This window comes from Phasianus colchicus, chromosome 3, assembly GCF_987193195.1.
Source record: "Phasianus colchicus chromosome 3, bPhaCol1.hap1.1, whole genome shotgun sequence".
Classification (NCBI taxonomy): Eukaryota; Metazoa; Chordata; class Aves; order Galliformes; family Phasianidae; genus Phasianus; species Phasianus colchicus.
In genome coordinates, this window is record NC_143438.1 from 37,987,112 (window position 1) to 38,001,453 (window position 14,342).

At 36.8% G+C, this 14,342-nt stretch overlaps 1 protein-coding gene across 2 annotated transcripts in view; it reads right to left on the reverse strand.

Annotated features, from left to right (window-relative positions):
- ZNF407 (zinc finger protein 407) overlaps positions 1–14,342 on the reverse strand; it is a 351,093-nt gene that overhangs the window by 97,551 nt on the left and 239,200 nt on the right. For both annotated transcript variants that reach the window (XM_031589041.2, XM_090137300.1), the window contains exon 8: positions 9,698–9,876. In XM_031589041.2, the coding sequence (XP_031444901.2) occupies positions 9,698–9,876 (179 nt within the window). The remainder of the gene's footprint in view (positions 1–9,697; positions 9,877–14,342) is intronic.

Consider the following 14,342-nt stretch of genomic DNA (forward strand, 5'->3'; position numbering starts at 1 on the left):
TGAAATAAAGATATTTATTTTCAAAATTCTTATTAAGTAAAAACAGCTGTGCTTTTAATTTAAGCAAAGGAAAAGTATACAGACTGATAAAAAAGTTTTGTAAAAATTCCAAACAGATCATAGAATGACAGAATGGCTTGGGTAGGAAGAGCCCTCAAAGCCCACCCACCCAACCCAACTCCTGCTGTGGGCAGGGCTGCCCCCCACCAGCTCAGCTGCCCGGGGCCCCATCCAACCTGGCCTTGAGTGCCTCCAGGGATGGGGCACCACAGCTTCTCTGGGCAGCTGTTCCCTCCCCTTTCCATTTCTAGCGAGAAGATGATAACAATGCTGAAGTACTTTCTGAATGATTTGTCCCAATCTCTCCACTCAGCACACATCAAAGTATCATTAGTTCTCTCTGCTTTCCCTCAGACACTTTACTTTGCTCAGGCCAACTTGTACTGATTACACACTCTCTGTGTAATTAAGTACTTGGCCAGTATCCCCAACCTGACCAAATCCTTCTGCAATTGGTGCTTCCCTTCCATTATCCTCTTAGATGTGTTCTGAAAATACGTAAATTGCAAATACATACCCTGAATCTAAAATCTATGTTAAATACAAAATGTTCCCCTAAAAATTTTCAATGTCTCTTGAGACAACTAGATGACCAAGGTTTTATCTTTCTCCCTCCCCCATCAATAGATAATTTCATCTCAAAAGTTCTGTCTGGATGCTATCACTTCAAAATAGACCAATTCTTTTAAATCTTCGACAAACTTTGTTCTGAAAAATTTTATCTGCTATTACTGTTTAGACTAAAAAGTACCATTTTGGCAAGTCACGAAGGAGGTAGAGACATAGCTTAGAGTGCCATATGGTAGTTTTTTTAACATTTTAAGTACATTGACCACCTCTGCAACACCATTATATTCCTAAAAACTATATAGCAACAAACTATTTTCAACATACGCTGGTTGATAAGGAAATTCCAGTTTCTGAAAAAAGTCTAGGTTTCTGAAATGCCATTTGAAAAGTAGTCAATCCTTCAAGTATCTGAAAAATCCTCTCAAGCAGTATGCAGAAACCTGTCCAGCAGCTCTGCTCCCAGTGTCTTGCACCTCTAGTACTTCTTGCAACCCAGCCTCTATAGAGGCGGCAATATCTTTAACCCAGTACTGTGGAGCTCAGTCAGTAATTTGTATTATCTCTAGCCCAAAGTTTTCATTTATTCTCAGTTTCCCATGCAATTTACATGAAAATTGCATTCACTTTAAGGTCCCTTCGTATTATCAGTGAATACTATATGAAAGTCAGACTGCAGTGGCTCAGAGAAGGAACACGTCTGCATTAGTTCTGTAGCAGTTTTTGTACAGCTAATTTCTTTGACATTAGATATTGATGAGCATGCACTCTCTCCAATAAATGCAAGACCTGAATAAAATATCTTAAATTCAGAAGATGCACATTTATCTTCCCATTTAGAACCAGGGTTTATAAACTAGTTGACACATCGGGAGTTAATAGAGATGATACCTGCCTCCGTGTTTTTTGACATGATACAAGAATTACAGAGATTCTGCATGCAATGTATTTACATGATGGTTTCATATCACGCTCTTCTATGTTCACCAAGAAACTGAAACAATCTCTCTTCTGTGAGTCTTCTACCTATCTTCATTTCCTTTAGTGCAAACAGTTACAGACAAGTTCCTCTTTGAATTGATAATTTTTTAGAGGTCATTCAGCCCATAATTTCAGGTCCTAGTCACTATCCTGATGGTCCTTCTTAGGAAATTGGACCCAGTGGGAACGTTTTTTCCTTCTGCTTAGTCTATGGGTCAGCATTTTCCTTCCCTTGTACTTCTTAATTCCCTTAAGTGGCAATTATTTAAGGCACGGTTAGAGAAGGTGCAATCTACATTCATCCAATAAAACCTAAATATTAAAAAGGACAGAAAAATCCAGCATGGTTACTAAGGATATATGGGAGAGCATTTAGCATTTGAAAGGTACCAAAGACCTGGTAAATGAAAAGATGGGAAAAATTATGAAGAACTACTGGAAGTAAAGTAGAAATTAGAAGAAGTAGAAAAGAACACGTGCACCAGACAGACAAGGCATCCCTGCTTGCAAAAGGTCAAGATCCAAGATGCCACGTCAAGAAATTAATGGAATGTCGGTGCAGCATATGTTGGATCAATGAAAGCAAACAAAAAGAAAGCCCAAAAGAAATTTTAAAAATCAGCATGGAATGCCAATGATTTGTGATTCATTGGAGCAATTACTGTTGAGGGCTCTTCTCCTCACTAATGACTTGATCTAGTAAAGTACACAAGTAATGCTTGATTCAGTTTTTCTGTATCTAACATTATCCACATGTATTTAAACATTTCTGATTGCAAAATGACTTGGTATTATTTTTTCCATTTTGTGTAGCAGCAAAATTTTGTCTGATAAACAATTCTGTAATTAAAAAAAAAAAAATAGAAAATTGAGACAATGGCTTGCAAGTAAATCAAAAGAGACTTGCATATAATAATCATTTATTATTTTATTTATTTATTTATTAGGAGCACACTCTTTTTGTGCATGTTGTTGAGATGTTGGTAGCACCTCATATGAAATAGCAAATATAATGAATAGCCACATTGACAAAGGCCAACAGGTGGTGGTATTATGTAGGCAAAATGAAATTTGTTATATTGTTACACTGAAATATACTGTGCTCTCAGATCTTGCAAGTACATTTTAGTTCAATCCTCCAAGTAATCACAGAATCATGGAATCACCAAGGTTAGAGAAGATTTCTAAGGTCATCCATCTATCACCAATATTTCCCACTAAACCCTGTCCCTCAATAATTAGCTTGTAATAGGGACGATGCTTGTAAAACTCTGTATAGATATTTATTGTATTATACATATATAAGGGTAAATAAATTCACAGCACATTATAATAATATAATAATAATATTATACATTATCTTATAAATGAACATTTCCATTTTCTTCTTACACTTTGTGCTTGCCTTAATAAGCACAATTACTGAGAACTTTGTATTTCTTAGGACCCCAGCATAACTTCCCTGGATGATACACTAAGAGATCTACTCTTAAAAGAATTTCTCCTCATAGGAAAAGAAATTAAATGTTATAATTTTATGGGTGGACAATCTCCAAATTTAAAAACACCCTGCATAACTCCTGCACAATATACATCTTTACTTTTTAATGCTTCTGAGAAGTTCATCATTATTTTTTATTTCAAAAGTTTTCTTGATGAGCCTAATGTATTGCTTCTTATGTTTATCTCAGAATTTTTATATATTAATATTTGAATACAAATGTTTCCTAATAATACTTAGATTTGCCACATACCAATATACATACTTTTTTTTCCTGGCAGAATTCAATACTTTGCCTTCCTAGATGTGCTACCTCATCTTAAGGGACTTCTACTTCTCTAATTTAATATTTAAGCCTTGCTTTAAAAGTTTTATGTTAGGATATTCTATTTTTAGCAGAAAATAGCCAATAATATGTCTCGTGTTCTTCATGAAGGTTTTAATATCTATTAGCGTAATTACTCCAAGTAATACCTTGGAGTAAGATTGCCTCCTTTTCATCAGCAAATCTGACATCCCTGCAAAGGCAACACTCTGTGAACACAAGTAGGGAAGCAGTACATGGCTACCAATATCATGCAATGGATTACAAAGAATTTCCGAAGCAGACCTCTATTCGTCTGATGATCTTTTGAGGGTAGATACAAGGTGGGCATTAGGACTCGACACAGGCATATGTTCTGATTTTGGGGTGTTTCTGTGTGGAGGCAGGAGTTGGACTCAATGATCCTGAAGGGTTCCGTATATTCTATGATCTTATGATTCCAAAACTGATGAGAATTTCTGTTCTCATCTTCTTCTGTTCTCAACTTCTGCACAGCTGGCACCCAGGTCAGGCAAATTGTTCCTTCCCCAGGAACCCGGAAAGCACAAGGAAGGGCGGATAGGAAAGCAGATACGAGCTATCACAGAATTCTAGCCCCCAGATTATTTATGTAGACACTGGCAAGGAGACTCTAACAGGTCACTCTGGGAGAAAATTTGCTACCTCTAACAAATTGGTATGGTCCTTTAGAAAATAAAGAGGGGCAGGAAACCCCCTGAGGCAGGCAGACGGGGGGCAGAAAGGCAGTAACAGAATGTCAGATTACAACTATCAGTGTCATTGGTGCTACAGGTTACAAAAAGTACTTGTGTAATGAATCTACAGCACACCATCAAATTTGCTGATAGAAGAATGGTGCATGATGTGACAAACAATCCTCCCACTGATCAAAGGCAGTAAGGGAAGTTCCAGACTTTGGTCTAGGCAAAAATTTTTTTTTTCCTTAAAATTATAGCCCAAACATTTTTTCCCTAGTGAGATTCATTCCTTCACTCTCATTTGAGAATGGTGTTCACTTAATGCAGTATTACTAATGTCAAGTGATGGGTTTTTTGCATGTTAGATGATGTAATATTTGCATCAAAATACTTCAGCACTCTCCTGTCACTCAGCAGCACTAAATGCTGACTCTTCAGGAAAAGCAGCTAAGGAACCATGAAATGAACAACAAAGGCCTTCTACAGGAGTAGCAAAAACTAGATATAAGACAAGGAAAAAAAAAAGTCACATCTTTCTCCATGTCTGTGGCTACCTGGAAAGTACCAACTCTGTGGTCATGACCACCAAGATAGAGACAGTGGCTAGGGAAGCTCTTCTGCCTTCTAACAGAAGACAGATATAAAAATAATCAAAATTACTCCCATTTTAGGTGCTTTTTTTTTTTTTTTTAATGTAGATTAATTTTCCCTGAAACACAATAATACTTAATCTACATAGGTTACAAGGAACCTAGCTTTTTCCTTTACAAACAGCAAATCACTTATACTAGGTTTTTATTTCAAGCACACACTAAAATTATTATTCTTCACAAAAGAGGAAAGGGAGTGTCTGCCAATCAACATGACATGCTATTGAAAGACTGGCACTAATAGCTATGACAAGAGCAAACCTGTTTGAAGCAGAGCTGCTGCTGCTTTTCTTCTTCTATCTTTTTTTTTTTTTTTTAAAGTATATCAGCTATCAAAAATAATGTTTTATCTGACTAACAACCCAAGCAGTATTCCTCCAGAAAAAGCTCCTGCCTGATTTGCTTGTATCTAGCAATGGCAGATTTTTAATATCGACTTAAATTACAGCATTTAAAGTATGTTTTATTTAAACTGTGATAAAGACTAAGAGCAGAACTATATCAAGACATAGTTTAATATGCTTTCAAATAAAATTGTTTATGAATTCTTTGGAGGCTTTACTTAATGTTTGAAATACGTGTCTGCACAAGGAATTAACTGATTTGTATTTCCACGATTTCACCCACAAATAGCATTCACTGAATTTATATTTCTGTGGCATGATGAATTCAGAGAATATAACAGTAAACAGAGACTATTTTTTTATTTTTCCTAATTTGTTTCCAACTTTATATTTTCTACTAAAGAATCAGAAGTTGTAAAAAGATAAGAGAAAAAATAAATTTAAAATAGAAAATCTCTAGAACACTGGTATAATTGATATATTATCAGTTTATGTGTCTCCAATTCACATTCTGAATAAGTCTGCAGTTTCCACTTGGTAATACAGTTATACCTTGATAAAATCACATAATAGATCACACCATAACTTTTAGCAATCAATTTTTTCTCTTAATAATTTGATAAATGTAGCTGTCAAGTGGGATAAAGATCACAATTTTATTTGGGATTAACTATTTGAACTTTCAGAGTTCCGTTCATGAATATTGCAACTGTTACAACTGATAGCATCACAATTTGGTCCCTTGTTGATGATGTAATCAGGTTGCCACTTGCTGGTACAGCCTGCTTTCTCAAAAGGTAAAGAAATGGAAAGAGAAAAGTGTGGAGGGCACAGCCTTTTGAAAACTGAACTTCAAAAAAAGTTCAAAAAATATTTTTCAAACTTATGAATAAAAATGATTTTGCTGTAAACATCCCTTTTTTTCATTGCTCTCTGGCAAGAGCTAACACTGTTCTCCTGAACTACAAAAGAGCAGGATGTATGTCACCTTTCTCCCGGCGACCCCAGATAATGCCCCTCCGTAAAGCGTTCCGACAGCCCCGGCCAATCGCACGCTCTTCATAACACCAATGTGATGGGCGGCGAAATGGAGTTTATTACAGTACAAGAACTCCTTATATACGTTTTCCACTTCGTCTCCGCCCCTCAAGCATCCATCATCTTACATCACCAAGCAGGGGGAGGTCTTATCCTGTCACATCCCCGCCTTCGCCTACTACAGATGTAGGCCTGGCTTGCTGAACAGAAGCTTAACTGACCTGTCGTTTTCATTTATGTCAGATTTCAAAAGCCAATAACAAAACAAGAGAATTGCCAAACAGAAGAGCAGAATTTCCTAGGAATTCTTCTAACACCTCTTAAAGTTAAAAATATATCTGTTCCTATGCATTTGATTAAGAAATTAAAACTACATATCAGAGAGGAAGATATATCTATCAGACAGCCACAGGTACTTCAAGCTCAGAGAGAAGGAATTCAGTGCTGATGATGGGAATGTCATCTCCAAGAAAAAGACCATGCTGGAGAATTTACATGTGTCCTCAGCTATTCCAGCACCTACACGCTCTAGATGCACAGGTGGAACCCTTATCAATAGACTGTTTTAAGACTTAAGAGTCTTTCTCTTGATGCACTTTCTGGTGCATCAAAGCCTATTAAATTATCTTAAATGAGTATTGTGGTGTGCTCAGCAACCTCAGGCCTTCCTAAAAGCTATCTTACAAGAAGGCATCCAGTTTTCTCAAAGTTCAAAGGAACAGGGAAAATTTCTTCTGCTAGTTGCTGTCAGAGCTCAATCAAACTCATATTTAAGTGTTTGCACCTTGTTTCTCATTTCAATTTGTCTGACTATGCAGTCAGTAACTATTTTTCTTAGCCTTTTCTCAGCTAGATTAGGAGTAGCTCACGTCTGATATTTTCTCCCTGTGAAGCAACTCATACACTATAATCAAGTGTCTATCTATCATTTTGGTCATGAATTATGTAACTCTTCATGAGCACTAAGCCTTCAATCACCACGTAGGCAGCAAACTGCCAAAACACTATCATCATGATCTTTGTTCTGTGGATGCCCAACCCCAGAGACACCTATAATTTTCCACAGCAGCACAAAGCTCTTCTTCCAAGCGGGCCCCAGAACAGGGCTGCACAGCAAGGGGATGTGGCTCATGCTCTTCCTTCTGCCAGGATCCAAAGGAATAAGCAATCCTCCACCACTGCATACTCCCAGAGTGGCAGACACACTCAGAGCATGCTGGATAATTTGAATGCTTCACAAGCATAGGATTGCTTTCAAGGAAAGAATGGATGTACCAAAGAATACAATAAATTGATCTGCCTTCCTTGATTTTTTTTTTTAATTCATGAGAAATAGTTCATGACTGCTAATTCTAAATTAGCAGAACAGCTCCAAATTTTCTGTTCGATGTCTTAAGCGGTTCCATAATCACATAAGTGACTACAGTGAAACCATTTTTAAGCAGAAGTATTTTGCCTTAAACTACGTCAGCATTGCATCTAATTTGCACAAGGGGAAACTCAGAGAGCAAGCCCATTATAATAAAGCAGAAAAAAAAAAAAAAAGGGTTATTCTTGTATCCCAGAGCAGCACTCATTCTCAAGGATCATGTTCACTTTTAATATGAACTACTTCTGCAGCACAGAAATGATGCAAAAAAAAAAAAACAAAAAACAACGATATTGTTGCATAACTTTCAACATGATCAAAACAATAATTAGCAAACTGCTTCTCTTCTCTCCAAAGAGCTTTTTGCATTGCAGCCAGTTTAGTAGCCACACAAGACCACTATGCATTAGTGAGATGCCACGGTTTCTGCAGCTAGTGGAATAATGGAGATGTCAATCCATAGATATTTTCCTCCTTGGATATAAATAACGCATCATAATAGTATCATAATGCCTATAAGACAAAAGCTCCTAAATGGTAAACATTTACTTCAAATTAAAATTATCACTACCAAGCAATGCTGTTTGAAAGCAGAAAATGTATTGAGGAAAGCAGCTGGAAAACCAATCTCTTTATCTTCTACCATAGGTACTGGTCATTCTCTTGTTCCACTTATCAAAGCAATGAGCAATTAATTTGGTTAGATATTGGAGTTTTGAACAAACAATGCACAGATTTTGAAATTTTAGAAAAAATGGCAGAAGTTGTACCAGAGTTACATCTTTCACATACGAGAAACGTGTATTTGTCTATTGAAAGCATTTTAGTTGTTATATTATCGTAAGTGGGATTATGACAGTAAGAATCCAGTAGTGTCTGGATTTAAGCTCAGTTCAATATTCATTCATGTTAGTTAGAACTATGGCAAAATGTGATCAGTTTTCTGACCTATTTTAAAATTGGTATTCTGCCAACTGGCATTTTTTTGCACATCCAGATATTATCCACCATATGCTGACATGACCTGATGATTGGTTCCAAAATGAAGTGGAATACTTGGCAAATAGAAATATATGATACAAATTATACATCGCTTCTACTCAGGAAAGTAAGCAGTCATTCTGAGAAGAGTGAAAGGTTTTAAAATAACTTCAGTGCACACACTTGCATTGAGCTGAATGAAAGCTCTCTAGGTCATCTTTATCCCATGTATGTGACTCAAAAAATATGAAATAATTCCTTAAAGAAGAAGATTCAAATCTGACAGAACAATACTAACAGCAAAACTTCAACAAAAGATTAATCTGCATGTTAAGGAAGATTTGGCCCACAAAGCTTCTTCCTCTTCTGTTTGGAAAGAGTTTGGGAATTCCAAACACTTTCTTCTTGCCATCTGTTCTTTTTTCCTCTCCTCTGACTTACCTATCCTCTCAGTGATGTCTAACTTATCTGCCTCTCCTGAATTAAGATAAAATTTCATTCAAGTTTACCGTTGTTCCTAGCCTCCTCCCACTAAACTGTTTTTGCCCATTTTTATGATCTAAAAATTGATATTGTCACTCTCCTGTTTTGAACTTTACAATCTCTACAATTTATAAATACATTTTTCCTAAGTAGAAAACATCCCAAACTTTTTCTTTTAATTCTGCTCCTAAAGCAATATCCTTTTATCATTCCTCCAGGGATTTTCTCATATATGCTCTCCAGTGTAAAGCCTCAAAACATACACGGAAGTTATTGTTAAATCTCTGCTGTTCCACATTCTTACGCTAAACACTGTTCTGTTGTAATGAAATACAGGAATTTTTGAGGTAGTACATTCCTAAGAGATTTTGGTCTTCTGTTCTTAGGAGGTTTACTTTGTGTTAAAAAAAACTTCTCTAAAAAGTTTCAACAAAATTTCAAAATGAAGCATCATCATGAGCACATTTCTGATGTTCATGAATTAGACTGTAAACCTTGCTTATGAAACATGAATGGATTTCAGTGCTTGATGCATGGCCTTCATCCCTTGTGAAAACTTGCAGAGAACCAAACTCATTTTAAAATCACGTTCTTCAAAATAAATGACCGTAACAAAACAGCTACCTTTCTTACTGCTATCATTTAAGCATGCTCACCTAGAAAAGTGAAGAGTTTGTAAGCAAGGGAAGAATGACCTTACCGGCATGTAGGTACGCCAGATCAGGATTTTCAATATCTGGGTGTAGTTCTTTCAAGTGGTTACGAAACTCTACGGGGATATTGGTTCCATAGTCACATTTAGGACAGTTATACATTTTCACTCCTTCATGCTTTCCTGTATGTAAAATGTGCTTACGGATGTTTTCAGCACAGTTAGATCTAAAAAGCAATGGAAAAAAAAAAAAAGAAATAGGTTATATAATGATAATATAGATTTATTCACTACTAATCATTCAAGCCGAAAATAAAATCTAGTGATATAACAGAAAATGGGTAGTTATCACTCATTTTTCTTAATCTGCCCAGTTCTTGCATTTGTTTAAATTCCATATAGAAGTTGTTCTTTGCATGAAAGATCCCAAAGATTTTTCAGGTTAACTGAACAATACATTAGAATCAGAAGCATTTCAAAATGAACAGTTCCCACATTTGCAGAAGTCTTACTGTTTTTAATTTTCTAGATGATAGTCAGTGATGGAGAGAAATTAAACAAACTCTTTAACTTAGCCAAACTGATGTTTGTGTAACTATTCTGAGCTCTAGGCCCTGAATGCATGGATACCTATAGCATACCCAACTGTATTCAGGTAAACCTGCCTTACAGAATTCTTAGACTCTACAGGGATTTCTGCAAATGATTTTCTTGAGAATATTCCACAGACCTCACCTTTTTAACTTCTCCTATAACAGAGAAGTGAGCTATTTACACCTGTTGGTTGTGATTTACACCTGAAATACAGCTGTGCAATCAGTGAAGTTTTCATATATACAAGTCAGAATACATATACAATTAGTTTTAAGCACTTCAGTGAAATGCCTCCAATGATATTTCTGAGAAAAAGTGAATAGAAAAAGACCATACAATTATTTTGTATATACAAAGAGGTCCATGATGTCACAGCAGTTTTTAATTTTCAGTCTTTAAAATGTTGGTCTCAATCGAAAATTTTGCATTAGAATTTTCTACTTACTCAAAATCTGTGATAAAACCCACATACGGTATACTGCAATTTCATTTATTTCTAGCAGAAATAACCAACGATTATTCTTGAAATAACGATCTACGTATGACAATTTCTTCTGTAGAATTTCATAGCTATACACTATTAATTTTAAATTAAGAACATTAATTTAGCTTAACAGAAAAAAGAACATACAACCAGGCATTCACAAACACTCAAACAGACAATGGTAGTATTTTGAACAACCAATTGTTTACTTGTCATTGTTACAAATATCACAGTAACGAGCACCTAAAAAAAAGACCCCCATAATAAACTGGAAGTAGCAGCTTGAAGTTCTGTTGGAGTGCTTGTCTCTCCATTGGAGATGGTCATAGTAAAGATGATATCTGCCTTACGGTGCTGCCAAAGCTCACCCTCTGTCATCTCCATCTGCTATATACTAGTATAATGATCAGACTCCTAAGAATGTCAGGGAAGACACTTATGTTCACTGAAAAATAGGGGAAATATTGGTCCTCGGCATCTTTCAGAATTCAGTCCTGAAAAAATTACAGTGTTCATAAACGTTCTTAAAGTGAAACATGTATTTTATTAAAAAATGGATAGCGTACACTGCAATGAAAGCAGGAGACAATCTGGTAACCTTCTATCGTGGGTTATACTTTAAAGGGCAGTGGATTAAAGTAGAGCATACAAATCTGAAATAAAATATCTGTGTCCTTTTAGTTCAGCTCTCATAGTACGTTCAGGAAAGATAAAACTTTTTGCTTTGAAATATTTCTGTGAAATATATAAAGGATCTGTGGAAACCTATGTAAGAGTTGTGAAGAAAACCCAGTCTGTTCAAGTCATAAAAGGCCAGTCCTATCTCCTTTGATTTGTGAATTTGCTTCAGCCACTCAAACAGAGCAATCCTAAAGTGTCATTTATTTAGCCATCAGTAAAATTCTTTGCCTAAACATGCCCACATACTGATACATCCATCGTGGGAAATCAAAATTAAAAAAAAAATCTACTTTTCCATGTGATGAACACAGAAAGGCTTAATCAAAATGAGGAATTGAGATCACAAGGCCTTTCAAATGGCCTCTCATATTAGGTTGCAATGCAGCAATTGAAATCATAAAGTAAACCAGCAAGGTAACAACTGGCAAATCCAAGCACTTCTGAAGCCAAGTGATACCCTTAAATATGACATGACAAAATTGTACTGCATATAAAATATTTTTTTAATTATTCAATGCACTTCATCTGTTTTATTAGCAGTCTTCTCGAGTACTGTACAAATGTGTTATTGTATGTCTGACAAAAAAACCCACACCATAATTCCATGCATCTCCTATGACTGAACACAGAGCTCTGTGATTTTAAACAGCACTGTATTTTCATTACAGCTATGCTGCGATAAACATCTAACTAAAATATTACACTAGTGCAACAGTGATGATAGTCAAACATTTGACAGGCTTTGTGCTATAAAATTAGCTTCCAGGAGTCTATAAACTTTGAGATAAAGATTCCCTTTGTTCTGAAATTTGGCAATGTAGAGCCCAGCACAAAGGAAATTGTTTGAATAAAATCTGTCTGTTTTTGAGTTCCACTCTACATTACAGCAGCAAACAAATAAAAGCATCTTTTGAAAATAATAAGCCCGTGTTCCAGTAAGGATAAACCAGAGCTTTTTAGTTAAATTATTATCATTATTTCTTAATGTAAGTATGCCTTTCTCCTTATGATCCATTTTGCATTTTCTAAATCAAATGTATGTATTTCTGGCAATTTTTCCACACTCTGAAGTAACAGGAAGGGCACTCATTAGAGAGACTTAATTAGTTTGAAGCTATAGTCTGTGGGTTTGTATTTAATGCTAATGCAGAGAAGCAGAACTGAAATTTATTCTTTCTAGTGTTTCTCGCATTTCTTATCAGAAATGAAGAAAGGTTTATGAGACAATGCAAATTCCATGACAGTTCTATTATAGGGAAGTGGAAGACCTCTTGGTATATTCTTCGGTGTCCACTGCTACACATGATGAAAGAAGACATAAGACACTGCAGAAGAACTGGAAATGCGCGGAGCTCAGCCCATACTTCCCATAAGGGCAACAAACCTGTTTGACTTCCTCTATCAAAGACTGATATATTGGGAAGGGTATAGGTGTAATTTCCTCTGCATATGGCCAGGAGAGCTCTTGCATTCCTGTAAGGGACAGAACTGTGAAGTGAAGGAGACAGATAGCAAATTTCTCCTGAGAAATCCAACCATTGCTTATGAGTAACAGATAACTTCTCTCTGGCTGAAGACGAAAAAAATGTTTGTCATATACTGATGCATTCACATCAGTGTCCTAACTGCACATTTATGTTGTCACTGGAACCCCATTCCTACCAACCAGTTATTTGACTTTCTTTTGCTGCTCCTGACAAATTAAGTACTGAAATATCAAAAGCTGGTAATAATTCATCCATTGTAAAATTTTTTTGCTACAGAATCACAGAATGGTTGATGAAAGGGACTTCTTGCCCCTTCCAAGAAGAGGAAGGTCATCTTATCCAATCCCTCTGCACAAGTAAAACTAGCTAGAAGCCTTTGCCCAGGCCCATGGACTGGGGGCTTTTAAAGATCTCCAGGCAAGATACTCTACAATCTTCCTGGGAAAACTGTGCTAGTGCTCTCTCACCTGCACAGTAAATAAATGCTTCCCGGTGTTCAGTGGGAACCTCTTGTGTTCCAGCTTGAGCCTATTGCCTCTTGTCCTGGCAGTAGGCACCACTGATATCTTCTTGATAGCTTCCTGTCACTTATAAGATTTTATAAGATTCCCTTTGAGCTTCTTCTAGGTTGAACCAGCTCTTTGAGCTTTAACTCAGGTGAGTGATGCTCCAGTGCCATTCCAGTGACTCTGGACAGTCTCCAGGAAGTTCATGTCTCTCTTGTACTGGCAAGCCCACAATGGGATACATCACTCCAGGTGTGGCTTCACCAGTGTTGAGTAGATGGCAAGAATCACCACTCACCACCTACCTACAATACTACTTTGAATGCAGACCAAATACTGTTAGCATTCTTTGCAGCAAGGGCACATTTCTGGCTCACGTCTGTCAGGACTCATGTCCAACAGGACTCCCAGGTCTATTTCTGCAGAGTCCCACACAGGTGCAGGACTTTTCACTTTTCCTTGTTGAACTTCAGGAGGTTCCTGTCCATCTCTCTAGCCTGCTGAGGTCCTTCTGGATGGCAGCACAGTCCTGTGGTGTAGTGGTCACTCCTTCCAGTTTTGAGGCACCAGTAAGCTTGCCGAGGGTAAATTCTGTCTCATCCATCCAGGTAATGAAGATGTTGAACAGGATTGGACCCAGTACTGACCCTTGGGTTACACTGCCAGCCACTGGCCTCTGACTGGACTTTGTGCCACTGATGATCCTCTGAGCCAGGAGATTTAAGTTACTTCTGAGTTACTTCTAACCAAATCTCTGAATACTGATAACTGTTGAGACAGGAACAGCAAAAAAGAGCTGCCTAGGTATTCTAATAGCAAGAAATACTCAACCTAATGGACATCTCTGATGGCATTCGACCACAATGAGGCTCAAAGCTTATCTGTAGTAGAGCCTAGAGTTAACTATTCCAAGGATGAGAAGAAATTGGTTGTTCAACTGC